Source organism: Cololabis saira, chromosome 21 (genome assembly GCF_033807715.1).
Source record: "Cololabis saira isolate AMF1-May2022 chromosome 21, fColSai1.1, whole genome shotgun sequence".
NCBI classification, from domain to species: Eukaryota; Metazoa; Chordata; class Actinopteri; order Beloniformes; family Belonidae; genus Cololabis; species Cololabis saira.
Genome location: NC_084607.1, coordinates 33,042,982 through 33,069,924, shown reverse-complemented (window position 1 = coordinate 33,069,924; position 26,943 = coordinate 33,042,982). Strand labels below are relative to the sequence as shown.

Below are 26,943 nucleotides of genomic sequence, written 5' to 3'. Positions count from 1 at the left end.
GCACCGGTCTGGACCAGACCAGAACACCACCAGAGTCCAACCCTAACCCTAACCTTGAGACATTTTCCACCACCGCTGAATCAAGGACCCAGAAGGTTCTAACAAGAGCTCATAAGTTTCAGACCAAGCCGGTCCCTCCGGTTCTCCAAGGACCCGGTCCAGAGTGGATCTACACCTGGAGGGAAAGGTCGTGGTCAGAGAGCTGCAGATGAAAGATGTGGGTTTGACCTCTCAGGTTCAAACTCATTCAGATCCTGGACCAGCATGGAACACACATTCAGCAGCTTCAGGGCGAAGCCTCCGAGACGCTGAACTGCAGCTGGAACCAGAATCCTGAAGGAGAACCAGAACCAGAGCAACCACAAACTCAAGAACATCCTGGACACGAGCAACCAGCAGCTCAACAGAACCTGAACGTACTGTAGATCCTCCGAGCTCCACAACCCCACGAGCCTTGCCCCCCCCACCCCTGCAGCACTCACGAAAGGGACCGGATCGGAGCTCTTTTGTGGAGCAGAGAAACATTTTCATTCTTGTTTATTAACGATGTTGAAAGAAGCTTCATCAGAACGTAGAACCTGTCTTCTGTTTTATAATAATAGTCTTTATAATATAAATACAATTCACAAACATGTTACCAGAAAATAACCTCCATAAAAGTTAATGTCACCTTTTAGAAAATAACGAGTAAAAGTCTGAAAGTATCTAACATTTGCATGTGGGAGAGAGCAGAGGCCTAATCTGTTACATGATGCTATAAAGACTTCCTGGTTACCATGGGGACGGCTTAGCATCATGCGTAACCAGCAGTAAACATGGCGCCCAAGCGATACAGACGCTTGAAAGTCCAGCTACATTTCAGTAAAAAAGACAACAACAGGGCAACTTTCAATACTTTCCAATAAGGACTAAGGAAATATTTGGTCAAATGGAGGAAATACCACCAACATGCAATAACGATCAATGGATGTCGCATTTTTTCCATCCGCTCCGGACCAAGTAATTTTCAACCCAGCAGCATCAGCAGCAGCGTCAGCATGTCCTGGGCTAATACAACTGCAGGGAACTAATTAACTAACGAACACGGCCTTTCATATTACTGCCATCTGCCTCATTGTTGTCCTTTTTTCCCCCAAATGAGAACCGATAAGGGAATCGATAAAGAACCGAACTAAGCGGAATCGAAAATGGAATCGGAATCGTAAAAATCGTATCAGTTCCCATGGTTACCAGCAGACCATCACTGTGAGGCAGGACCTCTGCGTGGCCCACCGGGAGCCAGCGGCTGCTAAATCTGCTCAGCAGACCTGGACTGGTTACCAGGAGGTTCCTGCAGGAGGAGGTCTAGGGACCAACGGAGAACAAGGTGGCTCACATGGTCGAGCAGGTGATGTCATCATGTCTGTCTCTGCATTAAATAAAAACCCTACAACTCTACTTCAGTTCTGTTATTGTGACTTTGGCATTAATGATCATTTATTGACATGTGGGATTTTCTTTGTTTTCCTTTTTTCTGCCTGAAAGAAATGACCAGAAAAAATTAAAGAAGTTCCATAAATATTTGTATTTTGGACCAAATGAGGTTTATTTCCACAAGAATAATACATGAATGAACACCGGAGTCCAGTTTTCTGGCTGCAGCTGATTCAGTCCGTCTGTCGGGACCAGGTCCAGGTTCTGGGGGGTTCTGCAGGTCTCGGTGGAGGTGGGAGATGCGTGGGAGCAGGTCAGAGTCTGCAGCTGCTGATGTTGCTGCTCTGTCTCTCATGACGGCTGCGACTTACAGAAACAACTATACAGGACTGTCTCAGAACATTAGAATATTGTGATAAAGTTCTTTATTTTCTGTAATGCAATAAAAAAAAAGTCATACATTCTGGATTCATTACAAATCAACTGAAATATTGCAAGCCTTTTATTATTTTAGTATTGCTGATTATGGTTTACAGTTTAAGATTAAGATTCCCAGAATATTTTAATTTCTTTGAGATAGGATATTTGAGTTTTCTTAAGCTGTAAACCATGATCAGCAATATTAAAATAATAAAAGGCTTGCAATATTTCAGTTGATTTGTAATGAATCCAGAATGTATTTGTTTGCATTACAGAAAATAAAGAACTTTATCACAATATTCTAATTTTTTGAGACAGTCCTGTATATGTACAAGCAGGAGTTCGGCCGCGGGGCCGCGGGAGTCTTCGCGGTTACGCGCTTAAATGTTCCTCAATATTGATTATCTAGGTCTGAGACAGAAACACCAGGAGATATAAGTGCGAACTAACAGGACTAACACACATACGAGGCAGGCAGGACGGGGACGGGGATGGGGGGGTATTTACACGGGGCTCCCCACCACTTTGGTTCACTTCCTCAGTCTGTTCTCTTCTCCTCCTCGACTGCGCAGACAGACGCACAGCACAGTTCTCCATATTTTGCTCTTCCATCTTGATTTATTGCAGCTGTGACACGCGGAGTTCGTGCGTAGGCTCGTCCAGGGAGCGCGGGCCCGCGCGTCAGGGCGCGCTAGTCTTCACTTTGGTCACGAACTTCTTCTCCTTGACGCGCCGGTTCTGGAACCAGATGGTGATCTGGCGCTCCGACAGGCTGGTCACGGCCGAGATCTTCCTCCGCTTGTCCTTGGTGATGAACTTGTTGGCCCCGTACTCCTTCTCCAGCTCCTTCAGCTGCAGCTTGGTGTACGGGATCCGCTTCTTCCGCCCGCGGCGGAACGGGGAGCCGTCGTGCTGGTGGGCCACGGCGTCTGGAGGAGGAGGAGGAGGAGGAGGGGGAGGGGGGGTTAAAGGAGAGAGGAGAGGAGGGAGGAATATGAGAGAGGAGGTACGAACAGGGGGAGGGAGGAACAGGAGAGACAAAAGGAGAGAGGAGAAGGAGGGAGGAAGAGGAGGGAGAGGAGAGGACGAAGGCGGAGGAACAGGAGAGAGGAAGAGGAGGGATAAGGAGGAAGAGGAAGTGAAGGGAGGAATATGAGAGAGGAGGTACAAACAGGGGGAGGGAGGAACAGGAGAGACAAAAGGAGAGAGGAAGAGGAGGGAGAGGAGAGGACGAAGGTGGAGGGAAAGGAGAGAGGAAAGGAGGGATAAGGAGGAAGAGGAAGTGGAGGGAGGAAGATATACGAACAGGAAGAGGAAGGAAGAGGAGAGATAAAAGGAGAGAGGAGAAGGAGAGAGGAAGAGGAGGGAGAGGAGAAGACGAAGGCGGAGGAACAGGAGAGAGGAAGAGGAGGGAGAAAAATGAAGAAGAAGTGGAGGGAGGAAGATACGGACAGGGGCAGGGAGGAAGAGGAGAGATAAAAGGAGAGAGGGAGGAGGCAGGAAGAGCAGGTAGAACGACGTGAGAGAAGAGCAGACGAGGAGAGGAAAAAATGAGGAGGAAGATGGATGAAAGAGGGGGAGGAAGGAGGAAGGAGGAGGAAGAAATAGGAGAGAAGAAGTGGAGGAAGGAAGAGGATGGAGGAAGGAGGGGGGGGGGCGTGAGAGAATATCAACGGAACAGTTACAAACAAACAATAATAAGGTGAAACAAGAAAAATAAGCCCGTGATTATTTGTGTTTTAATTATTTGCGGTTTCCCGTCAGTCGCGTAAATCTGGATCACGTGATTCCCAGAGAACTGCTTGCTCCATCCTCATCTGAGCTCCTTTCCTCATTATTGACCCCAAATCGCAGCTCCGTCTTTTTTCGCCTACCTTTTCAGCGCATCAACCGTCGCGCACTTTTTCGGAAAGCCACAAATGTGGACAGGTTGCGCGTGCACGTCACTGTTATTAAAGTCCGTTCACTTCCGGTGGATAACATATAAATGTGAAAACAAATATGAATCGGCAAAAATGTCCGCTTTATTTTATTTTATTTTGTTTTATTTTACAACTCCGTATAGCCTGTTCCCTAAATAGAAAGATCTCTCTTTCTATTAAATTCGTCCCTTCAAACAGCTGTTTTTATCTCCCTCACTTTCCGAGACTTTTATTGAGACGTTTAAGTAATTAAAGGGTAAGGGTAGGATTTTAAAAGAATTGTGTTTGTAAATAAACCTCTTAAACCCTTAAATTAACTAAAAAAATCTCCAGGGAATTTAAACGAAGTCTCAATATAATCAAAGACAATCGTCTTCAACGCAATTACACCGAGGTTTAATTCATCCAGCAGAGTTCAGACTTACATTTCGAATAAATTAAATCGATAAAAACATTCTGAAGAACCGACGGATTTATTAAATCCTCCTCTATGAAATAAAATCAATAATTCAATATTGACCCCCGATGACATCAAACCTTTGACGCAAATGTTATTATGTATTTTATTGTTAAGTTGCTCAGAACAAAGTCTGATGACTGAATCCGTTTTCTCTGCTAAAAGTAAAAGTCATAATTGTCACTTGGCCGAAAGAATGTGCAGATATATCTTCTTCATGTTCTACCTTCGTGTTAATATCAGTTAATATCCATATGCGTGTTGTTCATCTGTGTATAATACTGTCTCCAACTCTGACTGGAGCTGCCGACACCTTCCAGCTGTTTATCACTTCTGGATTTTTTATTGTTTGTTCTTTCATGCATATTATTATTATTATTATTATTATTATTATTATTATTATTATTATTATTATTATTAGTAGTAGTAGTAGTAGTAGTAGTAGTAGTAGTAGTATTAGTATTATTATTATTATCTCCATGGTCACTATTTAATTTAACACGTCTGCACCACTTTCCAAATGTGAAAGTCTATAAATAATTTATATCTAACATAAATTGTGATTCATTGACAACAATAGACCACCGATCCAAAGTTTGATCATTCAACACATATGATTTGTAATCGATAATGTTAAAGTTGGTAAAGTTTCTTATTGTATAATTCCATGTGTTTATCTAGTGAATGTTACTTTTTCCAGATATTTTAATCCATATCTTTACACTATTATTATTCAATTTGACATTTTGTTCTCAACATTTTATATCCTTTTTTTTAAATTTGAACCCCCTCTTTGTTGAAATGTAGTATTTAAATTAATACATTATTTTATTTTATTTTACTTGCCTGTTTTATTTTTTCGGTGTATTGAAAATATGTGTTTTATATTTACATATTAAACAATTAGTTTCGTATTTTGTTTAAATTATATTCTTATTCATTTAATTGTATTTTCATTTAATGTATTTATTTTAATTTATTTTATATTTTTATGTGTTTACACCCGCGCCAGTGACTCAGTATTAACTTTTAAGAAGTTCTTTGTTCCGTGTGAGCTGTTGGGTCTCCACGAGAGCAACAGTCGATCTTTAGTCACTTTCTTTGCGATCTCTCCTTAACAGCTCTTGAAAGTGCGGCAAACAAAACAAAACAAAACAAAAACAAAAGATGTAACAATCTGCTGCAGAGGACCTGTCATTAACTCTGATTTACTTCCGTTAAATCATTCTGTTTAAAGAAGATTCATAACATAAGTCATTTCAAAGAACTGTAAATATTTCCAGCGTAAAGAAGTTCATGGAGTTCATTCACTTCAGTCCAAAGATGATTTAGGAGATTTGTTCCTGTATTCTAACTTTTCCTTTTAAGGCTTCGACTGACTTTTCTGCCTGAAACTACAACCACAGACATTTATAAGAAATTGTTAAACAGAGTCGGTGCATAAATGTGGTTGTTGCCGAGATCTGCACTTTTGCTTAAAGGCCTCAAATCAGAAATCAATACCGGAGTGAGAGTTACCGCCGCCGGTTTTGATCAATAACCATAATCCAGATGATCATAGGCTTGGTTACCTGCCAGCGCTGACTTCCAGAGGTGTCCGGCCTGGGCCTGCTCCTTGGAGCAGTACATCTGGCCCCCCCAGCCGTTGGTGAGCGCCCAGGGCTGGTACCCGTCCACGGGGAGGAGCGTGTCGTGGCGCGGCTCCGCGCCGCCCAGCGTCTGCACCACGGACACGTCCAGGTAGCTGGCCATGGACTGGTAGGGCCCCGGGTAGCCGTGGTAGAAGGCCAGCTCCTTGGCCCGGGACGGGGTCGGGTACTCGTCCGGGCTCCCGCTCGTGTCCATGTACTGCTGGCTGAGCGCGGCCCCGGCCGCCTGCGTGCACGACTTGAGCGAGGCGCGCGCCATCCTGCAGGGGTAGTAGCCGTTGCTGAAGTAGGTGTAGGGCAGCGCGGCCGCGGACGGGCTCTGCTGCGGGATGGTGCACGCCCCCGCCGTGCACTGCTTCCCCGAGGACGCGGCCGAGTCACCGGAGCTGGAAACGGGGACGTCCACGGTGGAGAAGCCGGCCGACGGGTGCACCAGGCCGGACGCGTGCCCGCCCAGCGCGGCCGCGGAGTGCGCCATGATGCTGCGGCACTGCCCCGCCGCGAAGTTCCCGCCGCCCACCAGCCCCTCCACGCTCCTGCTCACGTCCTCCAGGCTGTTGTCGTACACGAACATGACGCTCTCCGTGGGCCAGCGTGGCTTGAGGACCAGGGACGGGCTCATGTACGCGCGGTTCCGCTCTGTGTCCGTTCGTCTCCGGTTCCGCTCACGATCTGCTGGGTTGTGGCTCCGCGCTCCTACATCTGCCCACTGAGCCGTTTCTGACAGCAGACCCTCTACAGATGCGCCACAGTCACGCGCACGGCTGTGACCCGCGTGCACCGCTTTGCGACTCTTAAGTGACAGCGCAAAGAGTCCACCGGTACCCGTCCGGACCTCTGCTACATCCCGGGCTCGGCCCTGACGCAACCAGCCCCCCCCAACTCAGAGACCCCGGAACCAGAGCCGGCTGTGATTGGACGAGAACCGGCGGTCACGTGGCGTGATCAGTGGAACCAGAGAAGAACGGACCTGATCCAAACTGCCAGTCAGAGGAAATATTTTAACAAGGCTCGAGCCGTGGCACGAGAGGCGCGTGGGGGTTCCGTGCGCGTGAGGCCGCGTTCTGTCTGAAGGGTAATATTGATGAGACCTCAGAGAGCAAACACACAAGTACAAACACGGATAAACACACAATCCACAAACAGGACAGCCGTGCGTAAAGACGGTGATGCGCCTTTACGCACGGCGCTGCGCAAATGTGTAGGCTCTTCTCTGTAGGAACTTCTGATGACTTTCCACTCTGAAGGACACGCTGCTTTAGCCCACAACCCACGAGCACCATGTGGCGTGAACTGAGACGTTTCTCCAACTTTGCAGATCAGAAACTCCAGATGAAGGAGTCTAAAACTCCAGAGGAATTGGAGTCTAAAACTCCAGATGAAGGAGTCTAAAACTCCAGATGAAGGAGTCCAGATGACGGAGTCTGGGATGCAAACAAACCCCTGACACTGAACTCAGCAAACATTAAAGCGCTGATCATACCTCAACTGTATGAATACAGTTTTATTATATTAAAGGAAAGGGTTTTCATTTTAGGATTGAAGGGGATAATACACGCTTTATGCCATCGGTTACCTGAACGTGAAATGTGTCTGCTTCAGTCTGGGCTCAGCTAAATGATTTGTATTTAAACTAAAAGCTAGAGGACACTTACTTCCACGGTTTTAGTTGATCTGTTTTCTGTGGTGCCTGGAGATGTCTTTTGTTGTGAACATGCGGCTTACAAATAAAGTCAACAGAAAATGAAGGTGCATTAAAAACGAAGAGATGCATCACCCGGGCAAAGACAACCAAACATGGAGAATGGTAACATGTTTCCTACTATAATAACATGTTTAGTAAAAAATAAAAACATGTTTGGTGGAGGTGATGAAGGTCTCGGCGTGTTTCAGATTAGGTATTTCTCGCTCCTTGTCTCCAGATAGAACCCGGTTTGGGGTGGTGGAAATCTTAAAATTTCGGAAATATTTCCTGGTTCTGCTGCATTTGAAGAATGATTTGTTTTCATTTCTGCGGGCTCTCCAACCGCCTCCGTGAGAGACATTTTGGATGAATTTCTTCCCAGACTTCACTGGATGAGCTGTTGGAGACCCGACTGTGATGACGGAAGTGTTTCGATTTGTAAACTGTGTTTTGCCGGTTTGCATGTAAACGGAGCTGATTATTATTATTATTATTATTATTATTATTATTATTATTATTATTATTATTATTATTATTATTATTACCGTTTTATTTTTGCTTAAAATAACTACTTTAGTTCTTAAGGTCCTGACCAGGTTGTGCACGTTAGTGTTGTACCAGACAGCAGGTGTCTTCGGGTGAATCCCCTTTCTCTGTGCTTGAATAGTCATACATGAGCCTGAATTCATCTTCCTGCAGCTAATAAAACATATTTGAACCATATTAAAATTTTTGGTTGTTACTTTTACTTTATAAACCGTTTGTGAGAATTTTTGACCGAAAATGAAACACAATTCTGACGGTTCTGTCCAGTTTTTATTGCCTTTTTTAAAATTATATTTATTTTATTTTATAAAGACTATTGTATTTTTATTTATCGTATATAGTTATTTTATTTATCGTGTTTTATGAATTATATTTATCAATTAAATATTGTCATCTATTTTTACTTTTTCATTTAATTCAGCCTAATAAACTCATAAGAGGCTCATTGCGATGAGAAGGAAATTATCTGAAACACACTCTTCCACCAAAATAATGGCAATAAATAAATGTAAAGTGAATATTCATTTGTAACCATGTGTTTTGTTCCCGTAACACGTTTTAACTAATTTAAACATTAAGGGCAAGACCACTGCTAATTTAGCTTTCACAAAGCTCTGCACCAGGAATGTTGCAGGGGCATTGAACTGCAGGGATGAATGGAGTCGTGGAAAAACACACTCCGTCCCTCAGGAAAATAAAGGAGTCTCGGGCGCGCGCATGCACGTGGTCCAGCCCGAGAAACCACCCAGACAGACAGGGCGTCGCGCTGGTGTGGTCCGACCGCCCCGGGGGTCAAGGTCAGGGTTAATGCAGGAGACAGACGGGGAGGGCCAGACAGACGCGCAGACGGACAGACGGGAGGGATCAAGTTCAAGGCCGCGGAACACCTGCAAGCACGCGGGCCTGGCCGGTCCAGTAGGGCCCGAGCAACAGAACCGGGTTCCAGCAGCAGAACCGGGTTCCAGCAACAGAACCGGGTTCCAGCAACAGAACCGGGTTCCAGCAACAGAACCGGGTTCCAGGCCCGCGGGGGTGACTCTCACTGAGAAACGCATAGGTCTGGACAGAAAAACAACAGGATCCGCGTCTTTAACGAGCTGCTGCTGCAGCAAATCCCGTCCGAGCGCTCAGCGCTTCCTTCACCCTCACGACAAAATAAATTAGTTTATCTTTCATTTTCCTGAATGAATATTCCTGACAAAAAGGAGAAAACTTCTACAAGTTCACCAAATCTGTCCTCAAACACTTCACGGGGAAGTTTATTCTCATGTAGCCATTTTCTCTTGAAAACATTACATTATTTATCTCAAAGATAGATAGATAGATAGATAGATAGATAGATAGATAGATAGATAGATAGATAGATAGATAGATAGATAGATAGATAGATAGATAGATAGATAGATAGATAGATAGATAGATAGATAGATAGATAGATAGATAGATAGATAGATAGATAGATAGATAGATAGATAGATAGATAGATAGATAGATAGATAGATAGATAGATATTTGAATTCATTCATTGAACCCAATAAGACGTCCATCAGGTGAAAAAGAAAACAATGAAAGTATGAAACCAATAAAGTTTAAATAAAACCCTATTATTAAGAAGATGAAGAGTTGAAGAGCGGGTTGATATTTCTGAGCTCAGAGGCTGAAAAGGCTGAAGGCTCCGCTCCTGGTGGGGAGACGGGTGGAGGTGACGCGTCCGTTTAAATGTGGATAAATGTCACAATTGCTACCAACACCTTAATTACATTTTTGTTTAAATGCATGTAATTTACACATCACACTACTTTTCCTTTCACCTGGACACCGACGTGATCACGTGAGTCCAGCAAACCCCGAGACCCTGCCGGATTGAAGTGCGCTGATGATGGAGGGATGGATACGTCTGTCATCCCACCGTTTCTCCAAATAACCGAGCAGCGTGGATGTGTTATTTCAATAGTAAATATTAAAAACCCATTTAGTTTTCATCTTTCTTTCCACCATTAATTAAAGCCGATAATCGAGGAAATTGGTTATTTTAAGAACATGGATCAATCCAGAAATACCAACTTCTCATTTTCATCTACAAAGTCACACGGCAGGTGGATGATCTTCCGCTGGTTTGTTGGATTGTTTGCTGGGTTTAAAAAAAAAAGTGGAATCATTAGAAATTATTATCGGACAGAATCATTTAAATTCCATGACAATTTCAGTTTCCGTAGGTCCAGTGATCACGTGTCCACTGCAGACTCGCATCTTTAGCCACTTTCATCTATAAATAGATCATTGGACTCTGAACATTACTTCACTTTCAATTCAAACTAACCACAGATTAATTTTAATTGAGGTAATTGTCTTTGGAGCCAAAGAGAAACGATTACAGGTCACCACAGAACTTCAATCTAAACACCTAAAAACCACCAATTAGGCCAAAAATCTGGGTGTGGTGATGGACTCAGACCTACATTTAGAAAAACACATTGAGGCAATAACAAAGTCAACCTACTATCATTTTAAGATTATATCAAAGTTAAAAGATCTGATGTCTCAGCAGGACCTGGAGACACTAGCATCCATCTATAGGAGCGGGATCATTGTAACAGCATCTTTACAGTCCACCTTAAAAGTCAGTTAGACAACTGCAGCTCATCCAGATCCCTGCAGCTCGAGTCCCCACTAAGACCAACAAAGTGGACCACATCAGTCCACATCAGTCCAGTTCTCACTAAGACCAACCAAGTGGACCACATCAGTCCACATCAGTCCACATCAGTCCACATCAGTCCAGATCTCACTAAGACCAACCAAGTGGACCACATCACAGGGGCTTCAATTGGGTATGGCAAGGTACGGCAGCCGCCACACCTCGGCTTCAGGGGAAAATGTAAATGTTTTTTTTTAAATACATTCATGGAATTACTCTGTGTCTATTTGTATTGATTATTCTATTATTTAATACATATAAAATAACTACAAATGCATATCAGAACAACATGATGGATTTCACTAGGTATTATCTTTCCCAACACTTGTACCCCCCTTTATATGTTGAAATGTGAGGTCCCAGGGTCCCTGACAACAGTGGTCACTATCAACCTCATTTTTATCTCGCGCTCTGCAGTGTTACTAATTTACAAAAATGAAAAGGAAGCAGGAAACCCTGCAATTTCTTCAAAAAAAGACTGCAAGTGATGGGTCCAATGTTGCCCCAACAGCGGAGGGAGTCAGGCTATTAACGAGGCTGTTAGCCACTGATGGATTAATTATGCAAGTTCATTTTAAGGTAAGATATCAAATCATCCTACCCTCTTATAAACCTGTTTAAGGGAAATATTCAACCTTTTCTTACTCTCTCTCTCTCTTTCTCTCTTCTGCTTCTCCCTCTCCTTTTTGTATTTGGACTTTAACTGTTTTAGGTTAAACTGGGATGTCCACGTGATATTGTTGCACTGACATAGTGGATGAAGTGAACAGAATGAGTTAAATTGCGTTTGTCAGATAAGCTTTTTCTGCTCTCTACCTCTGCCGCTTGCTGTCCATGGTGCAGAAAACGGATGCGTATTTGAGTAAAGGCGCATTGACTGAATTGATCAACACGTTGTTAAAGTGTAGTGTTCATAGTTAGCAGGATGTGAGGGAGACTGCAATTGAAAAAGTTCAAATTTTCTTGACCACACAGATAAGCTACATAGCAGAATTCTGTGATTTTCTGGGCATGTTGGTTGATAGTTAAGTTCTGTGACTCGTAAACTTGCCATACCTTAGCGTTGACTGAATGGACGCATCAGTCCAGCTCTGAGGTCTTTACCCCGGCTGCCTGTCCATCAGAGGACAGGACATCTCAGGTCATCTGGATCTGGGTTTTTATCAGTTCCCAGAGTCAGAACCAGACATGGAGAAGCTGCGGTCAGCTTCTATGCTCCACATTTCTGGAACAAACTCCCAGAAAACTCTGTTTGTTTAAGTCCAGGTGGAAGACACCTGTTCTCAGCTGCATTTGAGTAAAGCTCTGGAACCTGCAGTCCCAAAACTTCAATCATGTTTTATACTGATTTTAGGATTTGTATTTATTGTTCCTCCCTTTTTGGTTTACAATTTAAATCATGCTTTTATTTATGTTTTAATGTCTGTAAAGCACTTTGAATCTCCTTGTTAATGAACTGTGATATACAGATAAACTAGCCTTGCCAAAACCAAACCGTTTGTATCCAGCACTGGTCAGGGCCTCCAAGATGCTGTGTCAGAAGTTTTACTTTCAAAATGAATAAGGTGTGCATATATAGCATAACACTGTGCCATGTTGTTGTTTTCCATCGGCTGGACCAGTTAAACGTGCTCTTCTCAGAATCATAAGAATCATCCTATGACAGTCAAGCTGAAGTCCATATAAAGACTTATGTTTTATTTTGCATCCATTTTTCCCCCCCTTCTTTTGAGTGTCTGACGACATCTAAGGCCTGAGATATATCTGCAGTTTGACACATCCATTTCTTGACACAATCAGCTGCATTTTGAAATTTCTCCCTTCAGTTCTACCTGAGAAGTAAGATACCGGCAGACTTGGCTTGGGGGTGGAAAGCAGAGCCAGACTTGTAACACAAACTTTAATAAAAAATACTGACATTGTTGGAAGAGTAAGCAATTGTTGTTGTTTTTTTTCTTATGATGACGGTTCAACACTTCACCCTATAAAGCTGCTTAACTGCCGCAGTGAATTTTGCATATGGAGTGTTCATTTTTTTGAGAATATCCCAGACCTAAGATGAGACGATATTCACTGTTACTACAGATAGGCCTAAAACCTTGAAAAAGCATGCCATGTCCACTTCCTCCCCGCTGCCATCAGACTCCACAACCGAGCCTGCCTTGCCTTGTCTTTTATTGGTTACGATCTGATTTGACCTACGTGGAAACTGTCCACGCATAACCCGCGGGTGTGCAGGGGTGGAGACGTGCGTGGACAGATTCCTGAGGGCCGTTAACGTGAGATCAGTGAGGCAGAAACACCGGCGAGCAGGAGGCGCGATGGTTCCTGTCGTGCCAAAACGTGATTGCCTGCCAGAATCTGATTTCTGGCCGCAGGAGCGCGCACAGCAGCCCGTCGAGCGATAGCGCTGAAACGTCAGATTTTCAGATTATGAAGCTCAAGAATGAGATCAAGTCATATTTAGGCAGAAACAACTTTTCATTAACTGTATTTGGCTTTCAATCAATTTTTGGCAGGTAAAAAGACCCATTTTCAGGGGAGAAATCAGATTCTGGCAGGCAATCACTTTTTGGCACGACACCGGGACGAGGGCGCAGGCCGACGCGCCTGGAGGTGGGACAGTCTGAGTCTTTGTTTTCAGACAGCGAAGGCGATGAAAAGTCTTAAATCACTGCAGAAGGAACTCAAACTTAACTCTCTCCTGCAGGGAGAAGGCTCGTGCAAAAAAACAAATGTTCAGAAACGCCGCTGCAGGAAAAGGCAAGTATGTTTTTCTTTATTTTCTCAAATGTTCCTAAAAGAAACAACAAAAAACAAAATACAGGGGATCTGGTGTTTAAAAATATGAAATTTAAGTGTTTTAAAAAATTAAATATAATAAAAGCGGAACGTTTCACAATGTTTTCATGTGTGAAAGCTCAAAGTCAGGTTTTGTTTTCTCTTTTCAAACATAAAAACGGTTAAATGAAAAGATCCGGGTTGACACATTGCTGCTTTTCCTTCATGGGTCCACTTTTCCAGAAAATAATTTCAAATCAAAAGTAGTTTTAAAAAGAAATAAGGGAGGAAAGGGACAGCTATTTATTGATTTTTTTTAAGCGTTGACAACTAATAGATTTAAATTTCAAACAAGATCAAAATCTGCTCCTTTTCTTCTTTCTATTGAACTCATTTGAATTTGTCTTGTTCACCAAAACCTCCCCAACTGTCACTCGGAGACAAACCTGGACAGAAGACACATGTGAGGATAGTTAACTTTGGATAATATATTAAAGTCTGAGATAAAAACCAACAAAAAAAACCAAACCCTGGAATTTAGCCTGCAGCTCCCAACATGTATTTGTCCTCAAATATATATATATATATATATATATATATATATATATATATATATATATATATATATATATATATATATATATATATATATATATATAAATAAAATTTATGTTCAGATCATGGATGTCTCTCCACAGCTGCATGTCTCCTCCACAGCTGCATGTCTCCTCCACAGCTGCATGTCTACTCCACAGCTGGATGTCTCCTCCACAGCTGCATGTCTCCTCCACAGCTGCATGTCTACTCCACAGCTGGATGTCTCCTCCACAGCTGCATGTCTCCTCCACAGCTGCATGTTTCCTCCACAGCTGCATGTCTCCTCCACAGCTGCATGTCTCCTCCACAGCTGCATGTCTCCTCCACAGCTGGATGTCTCCTCCACAGCTGCATGTCTCCTCCACAGCTGCATGTCACCTCCACAGCTGCATGTCTCCTCCACAGCTGCATGTCTCCTCCACAGCTGCATGTCTCCTCCACAGCTGGATGTCTCTTCCACAGCGGTTTAACATGGATTTCACCTCAGTGTCTCCGTATAGTCACAGAAACGAGGATCTGAGTTGCTAATGAAAGTCATTAACACACCACTGAAAACAGAAAAAAAACAAATGTTTCAGGAAGATAATAATGTGAGTGAAAGTAGAGAACTGTTTATTTGTTTTCACATCGGTTAAAGAGTGATACGTCATTGTTTAGAGAAGAATATTAATCTGCACACACACACAGCCACACACACACACACACACACACACACACACACACACACACACACACACACACACACACACACACACACACACACACACACACACACACACACACACACACACACACACACACACACACACACACACACACTCTGGTGACATCTGTTTGGCTCCAGGCCACAGCGCTGCAGCCGAACAGCTGGTTTGTTTGTTTAAAAGTCACCTTCATGGAGAAAACCTTTTTTTTTCTTCTTAATTAAATCTTTATTCAACCCGGTAAATTTCATTGAGATCAGGGATCTTTCCCTTGAAAGTTTTTGCCAAAAGACAGCAGTACCTTAAATATAAAAAAAAATCACTTAGGGTTAGGGTTGGGTTAGGGTTAGGGTTAGGGTTGGGTTAGGGTTAGGTTTAGGGTTAGGGTTAGGGTTAGGGTTAGGCACCAGTGCGGCTGCCACCCAAAGTGGCAGCCGCAGCTTTGTCTTGTCCTTGAATAAAAAAAAAGATTGAATTCTGTAATAAAACCATAATTTGAGCTTCAGTGTTCATTGTAATTAATGAGTTGAGGTGGAAAAGATGAATTGTTATTTAATACAGCTCCAAGATATCCGAGGTAAAGTTTATGACAGAACCATGAGAAGTGGTGAAGGTTGACAGATCCCTCCATCATCTACACTTGCTTCTTCTCAGTCACAGTCACATCTGGAGTCTATCCCTGCTGTCTTTGGGCGAAGACAGGGTCACATCTGGACAGGTACTGCCCACCAACCGGTCTCACTGCCCACCAGGTCACCGCACACCCCTGGACGGGACTTTCAGTCTTCAGACTTCATGCTACCGTCTGTGGTTTACTTGACTGAACTTGATTTTACATCAGCAGAAATAACATAGTAGACTAGAATAAACAACAAGTTATGAAATGTATTGGCTTGTCTACTTTTGGCTTAGGCTATTTACACCCGGGTGCAAGTACTGATGCGTGGGCTATTTACACCCTGGTACCAATATCAATGTATGCTATTTGCACCCATGTATTATTAGAAAAAAAAATGTAAAAAAAATTATTTATAAAAGAAAATCCATCAGCTCAACAGTGATTGACAGGTATTCACGCCACTTTTGACAAACCACATTTAATCTCTTCAAAATATCTTACAATGACACAAGAGTAAAAATTGTTGATACAAAAGTGTGAGAGCAGCAGTTTGCCTGGCTCTATTGTTTGACATGGTTCCAATTTTAGAGTGGTGCATGGGCAAGTGAAAAGGCGCCTTCTGTTGCAGACACGTTGGTGCACATGCACATGGGCAACGCATTTGTTTTAATATGTCAACAGGGTGTGAATAGCTCAGCTGGTCGGGGCTTGCTATTTGTACCCCGGTGCAAATAGTCACTCTGCTATTTTTTCTGTAGATCTGTCATTCTGTGATGTGTTCACATTTTTTAGGATTCTGTGACATCACAGATCCAGATCAGATCAGAATTACCCAGCTTCACTATCTTTAAGTCCACCCAGTTATGATGCATTTTCTGTACCTAGGAAGTTGAGAGCACAAACCTGCAACTACTTCAAAAGATGCACAGCCCCTAAAGGAGAGGGGCGGAGTCTGACACTTTTTTGTCTTGTCATTTCCTGTTTTATTTTGAAAGAAGTAACTCTCCTCTCATTTCAGGTCTCTTGCCCTTCCTCATGTGTCACCGGTCTGATTGTCTTCCCTGATTCACGATTGTGTTCACCTGCTCCTCATCACCCTCATGTGTTCAAATAGTCTGCGTCTCCCCTGGTCTTGTGTGTTCGTCTTGGTTCATGTGCTTCACCCCAGCCGTCTTCACAGTTTCAGATCACAGTCATTGCCACAGTTCTTGTCGGTTTCCTCCAAGTGAGAGATTTTTTGTTGTAAGTTTTTTTATCTTAGTTGAATTTTGTAGTTAATGTTTGCATAGCCTTTTGTTTCCTCCGTGTAGAGTGATTTTTATTTTTGGTATTGATTAACCCTGCTTCTTCGTGAAGAGGCACGTTATAGATAATATTTCATAGCGTGCTTTTTTTCTCTGCCTTGGAATTAAACCGGAATTACTATTAAAGACTCTGATACCCTGCATCTGCGTCCTGTGTATAAGCCTGGTTGTGACAGCAGAAACATCAGAAGACCTCCATCTATCGAAGTAAAACATCCTATACAGCATCATGACAGAAAGAGAACTTTTATCCTGTTTTCAGTCCTAAACAGTTTGTAAGCTCGATGTTAAATATGTTAATTATTCACGTAAACGCTAACACAGAGCGTTACCCAGCATTCATTGTGTCTTGTGTCCTTGAACTTGACCTTGTTAAACAAAATGAGCCCAGCTGTGAGCGTGTTTGTGTGTGTGTGTGTGTTCCCCTGTTATTTACAAGGCCAACGTGTGATGCTACTACACTAGAACCACATGTCTGTGGTTGAAAGAGGCTGTTTCTTGGGTGGGTTGCGTCTAGAATGAGTCTTCTGTCCCTGGACCTGCCTCCCCTGGTATATGTCCTGCAGAGATGGAGCTGTTGATCTGCAGCAGTGTTCTGCTGCACAAGACCCCCTGTGATGGGCTTTGTTTCCCTGCACAAAGCTGTTACCCAACCAGGTCATTATCATCAGTGTTAGGATGCTCTCTACACCACCTACTTAGAAAGTCTGCATGACCACGGAAGAGACCCCGCATTTCCCTTAGTTGCCTCAGGTGCTGCTTTGCACTTTTGTCAATTTATTACACTGGCTCTCAAGTGGATCCCAGATCCACGGTTTACTGGTGTAACTCACCATCTCTGACTTCCCCGGTGTTGTTTTCTCTGTCTGCAACAAAAGCAGAATACTTTTGTATTACCAACTTTCTCTGCCAACAGTGTTACTGTGGTGCATGAGGTTGTATTTTCTGTATTCTGCCTCCAACTGGAGGCCTAAGGTATAACATCCTGCTCACAGACGTGAAAACTTGACCAAACACCCAGGAGGGTTAAGATTAGGGTTAGGCATAAGAGGGAACAACCATAGAAAGGGTTGATCCTTGGATGCTTGGTAGCTGCTGTGATGTGTCTGTCTTGTTAGTAAAGAAACATCTCTTGAATAGATACATATAAAACATATAAAATAAATAAATAATGTATGGGTATGTATATATATATATATATATATATATATATATATATATATATATATATATATATATATATAAAATAAATACATGAATATTTATTAAAAATTGTGCAAACGATTATAACTAGTCATTGTTTGAATTTGTTGATGTTATAAAATGTATGAATATGTATTGTTTTATTTATATCTAAATGTTAAACGGAATTACATTTTCTTTTTTCTTTATTTTCTGTTTTTCCTCTCCTTTTTTATATCCTACCTCTTTAGGTTTGCTTTTAATTTTTTGTTGTAATGTACTGTGTATTATGTGTCCGACCCCAGGAAGAATAGCTCCAGTTTTGCTGTAGCTAATGGGGATCCAAATAAAAAACTAAAAAATATTGTCAGAGAATAAGGGAGATCCTGTGAGCTGGTCTGCAAGTCTGGACAGAGTTAAATCATCTGCTCCACCAGCAACGACTCAGTAAGAACTCTGGAATGAAAATGGGATCTCTGGAGCGGCGGGGAGCATTTCATTAGTAAACAGGATGTGTGTGCTGGCAGCTCTGTGTTCCCTCTGTGGCCAACAGGAGGGAGGCTTGTCTTTCTGCTGGAGACTCAGGTACTCCTGCAGACCTCCAAACGCAACACGCTCAAAGATCTTTCATGTAATAACCCGACTGACATCGACTAGGCTGAGAAAATTTACACAATATGATAATACCAACATTCATTTACAAAAATTATACAACAAATATTTATGCTGAATGGTTTCCAGAAACAGCTGGATATTTACAGATGTGGCTACACTGGCATTGACATTTTCTGTTTCTGGTAGAGTTTAAGACTAGTGTCCTGCTGTGCTTTTTTTAATGTCAAGAAAATAAAGGGCATAATAAAAATAAAGCCTAACAGCCACGAAAAGATCAAATAAATTCTGGTTCTCCTGACTTTCAAAGGCTTAAAAAGGTCTAATACTGTCAGATACCCAGTTTTCAGGCTGTCTGGAGATGCACAATTGACTAAGCAGTATCAAAACGTTTGGAAAATGCTCAATAGGAGCTCAAATTACATCAACTAATGTCCAATCACAGATCAACCCATGCATCTGTTGCCAGCAGGGCCGGATTCAGTTCAAATAAGTCTCTGTCCCCATGGAGATGTGACTGGCAGTCAGATGTCTGATTGGTTTAGGAAGGTGAACAATAACAGCAAAGTGAGCAGGAGCAGGGCAGAGGACCAACAAGGTCGTGATGTAAGTAAATGGACTCTATTGTGGTTCTGATCAATCTGATCAGAGATCAAAACTGCACAATATGCTTTTAGAATCAGCTCCAGACTGTAGAGGCGTTCACACTAAAGGCTTCGCCCCCAAAGCTGTGGATTGATGTGACAAATGAAGAGCAGATATGAACAGAAAGATCATTTTGTTAAAAAATGATACAAAGGATGAGGTGGATGAGCATGGAGGTGATGTGCTGCTAGGGTTTTATACAGTTAAGAAACCTGGCACCTGAGTTCTGACTGCACTGGAACTTCTCCAGGACTTTGAAGGAAATCCTGAACAAGACTTGATGGCAGGAGTCCAGATGGATGTTGATGAGGGGCCTCTGCAGCTCAGTCGGGAGACGAATTTGAGGTGGCAGGAGCAGATTTTTGGTGATAAATTTGATGTGGGACTGAAAAGAGAAGTTGGACTTCAAGATTACACTGAGATTGTGAACCTGGCAGTTGAGCCTGAGGGATAAACTATTTAAATACTTATCAAAGAGCCACAGAGCCACCAATGATGGCTGGCAGGTATTGAAGAAGCTAAATATCTGGAGCATCCCAAAGAAGAAACCAATGAATCAAGGCAGACCAAAAAACAAGCACCAGGGTCTGGATCCACACCTGCTGACCACCAGGGTCTGGATCCAACAGTGAGTTCATCTCCATTGACCTCCATGTTCCAATGTGCAACTTTACAGCAGAAGTAAACATATTTACAGTTTGATACAAAAACAGTTTTGGTCTCCACAGTTAGATTTCATATCTGTGACTTATACACGAGGGAAAACAATACTTTGTGTATGTTTAGGAGTGTGTTGTTGTTGTTTTTCTTTTATATAGACCGCTGGCTGTGGTTACTGGCTTGTGGCTGTCACTTTAGTTACTTAGCGGTGAGCAGTGGTAGTGCTGAGAATGCTAAACCTAACAGAGAAGAATCTCTGTTGAGTTCAATCTGACAGATTGAGGTGGCTGGCTATGGATTGGCCTGGTCGGAGGATGAACTTCAGCTAAGCAGCAAGCAGCCTGGGTCAACTGGGCGTCATCTAAGTGGCCACAGCCGCGTTATCCTTAGCTTCATTACAGCTGGTTCTTTAGGTTCAGGTCAAGTGAACTAATGGCACCATTTGCACCTACTCGGCTCTACTCATCTCAGCTCGGCTCGACTCAACTTGGCCTGGTTTCCTTTCTACTATAATTCAGCACCTGGAGCAGAAGTAGGAGGTTGGAGAAGCTGCTGTGACGTATTTGATTGTGTATCTAAACGAAGAAGACAACAACACTAAAGATGTAGAACCTGGAGGAGATGATAGATGTGCTGCTGGGTCTGTGGCTTGTGTTTGATATCAAGTTAAAAAATGAGAGTGAGAGAAGCTTCAAGCGGTGATGCTTTTTAATTTTTTTTAGTTCGTCTCAGCGCTGCTGAAAAGTCAGCTGGAGCCGCGAGCAGATATGAAGTGACAGAGCTCCTGGTAGATCTGGTTGTTCCTTATCGCCGTCTAGATCCCTTTTTAATTCTCTCCTAAGCACCAGGTTTATGAACATCTGCACCTCAGAGTTGGATCATGAAACAGACTTTTGCCGTCAGAGTCGCTCTTTCTCTGATTTCCTCCTCCTGACTCAGACGTCTGACTCCAACCCCCCGACCAATCGGTGGCCTGGAGGGTGATGATGTCAGATACAGCCGACTCAGCCGCTTAGAAACTCGGCAGAGTTACAGAAAAAGTATCTACTCAATACGTTAGACCCCTAGTGGAAAAGAATCAAATCGAGGCCAAGCAACTCGAGCCGGACTGAGTAGGTACTAGTGGAAAAGCGCCATAAGTGTGCAGGCTAACCTGGAGGGGACCCAGAACCCAGTTGTGATGAAGTCCAGGGGACTGAAAAACAGTTTAGCATTGTTTAAATCTCTTTAAGCCCTGGAGTCCCCGGTACAGGGAGAAAATGTCATATAAGAAGAAAATCCTAGGATTAGGCTGGGTTTAAAGGGTTAACTCTATTCAGAGTTATTCCCTCGTTTTAATTTTAAATTCTTGTTTGAGTAGGGACATCTGACATTAGGATATTTAGCACACAATATTACCAGCATCATAGGTTAGCATGAGCTAAGAAGCTAAAGTCACTAACATGTGGAAACTGAGCTAAGGTGGCCGTGTTCTGGTTTCCAGATCTTCTCGTTCCACTGACCTGCACATTTTTTTATTCCACAGGACTGGGTGGTGTCGGTTCCTAACTCTAGTGCTGACCAGATGTTCGAGGAAAGGCTTCAGATCGCCTATCTCTGAGGCACTGCAACTGAGAAGACTTATCCACTCCTCTTTTTATGAATGAGAGGTCCTCACACTGTGGTTTTGCCTGGGCAGGGGTGCCATCCACAGTGATCAGCTGTTCACAGTGGGCTAGATACAGCACAACCAGGAGGGTCCACTGAAGATCCTGATCCACTGAAGAAGATGAAGTTGAGGAAGCTAAGGAGGGATAGAGTGGGAGATGGTGTTGAAGTCTGGGACATCCAGGAGGATGAGAATTCTCAATTAGCCAGATGCAGCAGCAGTCAATACATTTACATGCTAACAGAAAGTCGAATTGTTGCCTTAATGGATACCGATAATGAATTTTTAAAAGCCATGTATACACCTTAGCCAGGCTGTAGTAGAACCGAACTGAATCTTTTGAGATCGAGCTTTTAGCGCCAAATAATCCGTCCTAATTCGAGTTATTCCAGCATGTATACCAACCCACGCTGAACCGAGCTAGTAACTGCCCCGAGAATTGATATTGTTGGTGTCAGTAAACCTGTAGTTAGTGTAAACTCTAGTGTGTTAGTCAGTAGTCATAGCTGCAGCTACAGGCAGTGCTTTAAGTACCATACAAATATGGGACTATGTAAATTTGTATATATATATATATATATATATATATATATATATATATATATATATATATATATATATATATATTAATTAAACTCTCCCACTCTGTTAAAAACCTCCTGTGTTTACCTTCATATTTCCGTTTGGCCGTGCATTTTGTCCCTCCAAGTTATTTCCGTAACAACCACGAGTGCAGCCGTTTTGCTCAACGGGATGAGCAGGCGACTTGCGTACAGCGAACGGGGGTTCGATTCCAGTCGCGGCATATTTTGCACCCACTTCCTACGAGTCTGTCTTTCACTGCACCTATCAAATAAAGTTGCAAGAGCCGCATGACAAATATGCCGCGATTCCAGTCGCGGCATATTTTGCACCCACTTCCTACGAGTCTGTCTTTCACTGCATCTATCAAGTAAAGTTGCAAGAGCCGCATGACACCGGCCAAAGAGCCGCATGCGGCTCGCGAGCCGCGGGTTGGCCAAGCGCGCCTTTACGTCCGTACGGCAAGCTTTGAGCATCAAAACACTTTAATCAACAAATCCAACCTGTAGACTTTGGGGAGATCGGGAGGAGTTACTGACTGATGGGGAATCTGGGAAGAACAGTACCGGTACGCGCCGCACACAGTAAATAATTTCCGGTAGGCTGATGGGTACAATTTAGAAGTGCCGGTACTGCGTACCGCTCCGTACCGGCCCACTTAAAGCACTGGCTACAGGACAAGACTATAATAGTTAGTCTCAAACATAGCTTCATGGTAGATATGCTGCTATAGGCCTATGCTGATCCACTGGGCGGTGCCTGTCACCCTTCTTCTCTTCTCCTCTACCCTTCTTCTCTTCTCCTTTTCCATTTTTTATTTATTATAAGTATCTCATAGCCATCATTTTTGTCCATCGTTCCTGTAGTTTCTTGTGTTGGCACCCCCTTTTTTCTCTTTTGTGTATGTTTCCAGGCCGGAGCTGGGTCTCTGGAAAGCACCTAAAGACAACTTTTGTTGTATAAGACGCTATATAAATAAAATTGAATTGAATTGAATTGAATTGAATATTGTCTTTATTTGTCATTGTAAGTGAGAATAACAAAATTAGATTAGCACCCGGCAGCTGGCATTTCCACTTTTAAATATTAGATAGAACAGAAATATTAAATAAAATGAGCATAAATGAGAAAAAGAAAAACTATAACAAGATAGTACTGTTCTATAGACACTCCCACATACACACACACACACACACACTCATACATATCATCAATCCCAGTGTATGTAATCACAACATTCAATCACCCCTGACCTTGATTGATGGATGACATGACCTGGTGATATTGTAGATGAACTGTGACATGTGTGTGAGGAATGTTCTGGTCCATATTACACACACATATGTAGGATAGTTCTACTGAGAGTTCAAAACTCTCAAAACTTATGACTGTTGTATAGAAGCTGCTTGAGAGTCTGGTGGTCCTGGTTCTGATATTTGGGGAACATCTGCCTGAGGGCTGTCGACGTTCAGGCAGATGGCGTGCTGGATGAAAGGAGTCCTCCAGGATCTTCCTCACTTTTTTGAGGCAATGTAAGGTGAAGATATCTCATCAAGGGCAGGCAGCCTTGTATTTGGGATTTTTTCTTTTGTGCAGCTTTGATGACTGTGAATTTGGAGCTCAGTCTGTAGCTTTTGGGACCATCAGAATACATGAGACAGCTCTGAAACGAAGAATAGTTGAGTGTCCAGGTGCAGCTGTAACCCGTACTCTGGATTTGTCCTGCCGGTTTTGGACAGTGTCTTCCCTCTCTGTGAAGTCTTTCAGCTTATGTCAGAAGATTTTACCGAAGATGAAGATCTTCTCCTCCTGGTTTCAGCACTATGGTGACTGTCTGTTTAACATCTGCACACTGGACCTTCAGACATCTGGAAGTTTGACCTAAGGATGTCCATCGTTCTTTTCCTGATTTTACTTTTATTGTCCCTGCAAGGAGGCCATTGTGCTTGAAGGTGTTCCTTCAAATCCACCAATAGATAGATAGATAGATAGATAGATAGATAGATAGATAGATAGATAGATAGATAGATAGATAGATAGATAGATAGATAGATAGATAGATAGATAGATAGATAGATAGATGGATAGATAAATAGATAGATAGATAGATAGATAGATAGATAGATAGATAGATAGATAGATAGATAGATAGATAGATAGATAGATAGATAGATAGATAGATAGATAGATAGATAGATAGATAGATAGATAGATAGATAGATAGATAGATAGATAGATAGATAGATAGATGGATGGATGGATAGATGGACGGACGGACGGACGGACGGACGGACGGACGGACGGACGGACGGATTTGGCAGCAATTTGGATGTTGTAACTTGGTCAGTTTAATTGCAGTCCAACATTTTCAAGAATCCCCCATCCGTCAATGGCGGTGCTGGGGGTTAGTGGTATTGTAGTGGTTAGCTGTGACAATACACAACAGGAGGGTTCAGATGGATCTTGGTGTAGCTGGGTCTTTGTGTGTGGAGTTTGCCTGTGTGGGTTGTATCTGGGTCCTCCCAGCCTGAAAACATGTTGTTTAGGCTAGTTGGTAATACTTAATCTCACCTATGCTTCAGATAATTTGATTCATGGGGGTCATTATAGGAATAAATTGGTCCAGTAAATAAATCTATGTAATTAATGTGTGTAGCAGTGAGAGAAGGGTGCTTGCGTTGTAGAAGCATCTTGAGGGACCCTTTGACTAGGAAGGAACTATGTAAACATGTTGTTGTTCAATCAAGTTGATCATTTATTTAAGAAAAGCAACCAACTAAGTCAATAAAAATTATTTCACAGTATCAGTAAAACTGAGAAAGGAGTGCAGTCAGCACAATTATAAAAAAGAAAATCCAACAGGATCGTGATTCAATGACCATGTGTTTGACAGATTCAATTGTGTTCTCTGATCATTTGATCAAAATATCAATCCTTGGGGATAAAGGCGTTGGCAGAGTGTGCAAACAAACAATGAAGAGCATTACACTTCTGAAAAACCTCGACGTTGAGGCTGAAATCAAAGGCGGTAAAAGGATCTCATAGACATGCACAAGCACAAATAAATAAATTAGAAAAATAAATGCTCAGTAATGTATTTGAAGTTATTCCCAACTCCACATGACATGTGTTTCTGATACAGTCCCATCACTCAGAGCAAGCTCTGCCACTGTAGCTCCGTTACAGACCAGCTCTGCTTATCCCGGGGTTTTGTGTTAGTAAGCAGATGCTGAAACTAAAACAGCAGTAACAGCTGGTGGTAATCCGATCTGGGAGATCAAAGTCCAAGAAAACCCCAAACCAGCAGCTTTTCACCAACAATTCCCAAAGGTGTTGTACTCGTTCAGTCATCTTCTGACTGTGCCATCATGGACTTTCACGGGAGGTCTGCAGGCTCTGAGATGGAGCTCTGGGGTTCGATGGGGATTAACCTGCTGGGACTCCAGGGAAGATGACCCCAGAGCTCCATCCATGACTGGGAGAAGTCTTGAATGTTTTCAACTCAAGACTGAGCTTCCTTCCTTTTCTTTCCAGCACATATCTCCATCTCTTCCTCCTCTTCTTTCGAGCTCGCACCTCCATGTCTCCAAGCATTTTTCCAACTTGCCCACGACTGTCACTGCTGAATATCATCACAACCACAAACATCATAGTCCATGGAGACTCCTGCATACCTCATCTGTCAACCTGTCCATCACCATGCCAAACAGAAGGAGCTCAGAGTGATCCTTGATTCAGTCCCCCTGCCAGTGAAAACCTCACTGCTGTCCAGCTGTCTCATAGACGTCCTCGTGCACGTTCTGGACCACTTGGAGTATTCTAACACCCCAGACTTTCTGATCTATTCCAGTCCTCCTACTGTATGTACCACACTTTACTTGCGCATACCTGTGCAATATTCACATGCACTAATCTTGCAAGTCAGGCCTGTGGAACTGTGGTTAGAGACTGAAAGAATCAGATGAAGGAAACAAGGGACCGAAATGAGTTTCCTCTGCAGGATGGCTGGACTTTCCTCAGAGGTTGGAGAAGTCGTTCAGGCTTCCATATCCAGAGGAACCAGGGGCGGGGGAAGCCGTAGGGGCCTCGTCGAGAAAAAGTGAGGCAAAAAACTTGATTTGTGCGTACTGCTATGCACATCTCTGACCTGGCCTGAAAATGTGCACAACACCACGCAATTCTTTTGGTCGACGGTACCCAACTATAAAGTAGTGAAACTCGCTTTTATACACCTTTTATACACCTGTTTATGTTAATGAGTCATTAACATAAACAGGGGTGCATCTTAAGGGACCATGCTGACCTGCTGGTCCAGGATGTCAACTGTATCACCAGCTGATTTAGGTTACTAAGAGGATCCTTCTGGATCTCTGCTGAACTAGACCCAGCCACGCCATGGTACCAACCAACATGAACTTTTCAGGGGGAGCTGCTGACAGGTCGAACATTAAGCAGTGCCATGCCGGCCGGATGAGATCAAATCCAGATCCCATAAAAAATCCCATAACTGTGGCTGAACAGACATTAATTGACTACTTGCTGGAGGTGGCTCTCAAGCGGATATCACCAGCGCTTTCAAGGTTCTCCCCATTCACCCAGACTTCTGGCAATACTTCGGCGTCCGCTGGCGAGGTGCATACTACTTGCAGTCAGGCTCACCATCGGCTGCAACAGCAGCCCCTAACTTTTCGACACCTTATCAGAGGCCCTCTGCTGGATCCTCTCCAACAACCACGGCATTCCTTCCTCGTCCATCTCTTGAATGATTTCCTCATCGTTACCCCTCTCTCATCGCCACCTGCTTCCGGCCTGGTCACTCT

At 43.1% G+C, this 26,943-nt stretch overlaps 2 protein-coding genes across 2 annotated transcripts in view; one reads left to right on the top strand and one right to left on the bottom strand.

Moving 5' to 3' along the window:
• Positions 1-2,247: 2,247 nt before the first annotated feature.
• hoxb13a (homeobox B13a) lies at positions 2,248-6,655 on the bottom strand. Its single transcript, XM_061712138.1, has 2 exons — positions 5,784-6,655; positions 2,248-2,762 (listed from the first exon to the last, which is right to left on the bottom strand). Exons 1-2 carry the CDS (start codon positions 6,481-6,483, stop codon positions 2,515-2,517), a joined length of 948 nt encoding a protein of 315 aa, XP_061568122.1. The 5' UTR covers positions 6,484-6,655; the 3' UTR covers positions 2,248-2,514.
• A 2,243-nt stretch (positions 6,656-8,898) lies between these two features.
• eve1 (even-skipped-like1) overlaps positions 8,899-26,943 on the top strand; it is a 44,498-nt gene continuing 26,453 nt past the window's right edge. The window contains exon 1 of the mRNA XM_061711238.1: positions 8,899-9,148. Within this exon, the coding sequence (XP_061567222.1) occupies positions 8,899-9,148 (250 nt within the window). The remainder of the gene's footprint in view (positions 9,149-26,943) is intronic.

Coding starts and splice junctions, on each gene's coding strand:
- hoxb13a (XM_061712138.1), bottom strand. CDS start 6,483: ATGAGCCCGTCCCTGGTCCTCAAGCCACGCTGGCCCACGGAGAGCGTC. Junction 2,763..5,783: donor CTGGAAGTCAGCGCTGGCAG/GTAACCAAGCCT, acceptor CTCCTCCTCCAG/ACGCCGTGGCCCACCAGCAC.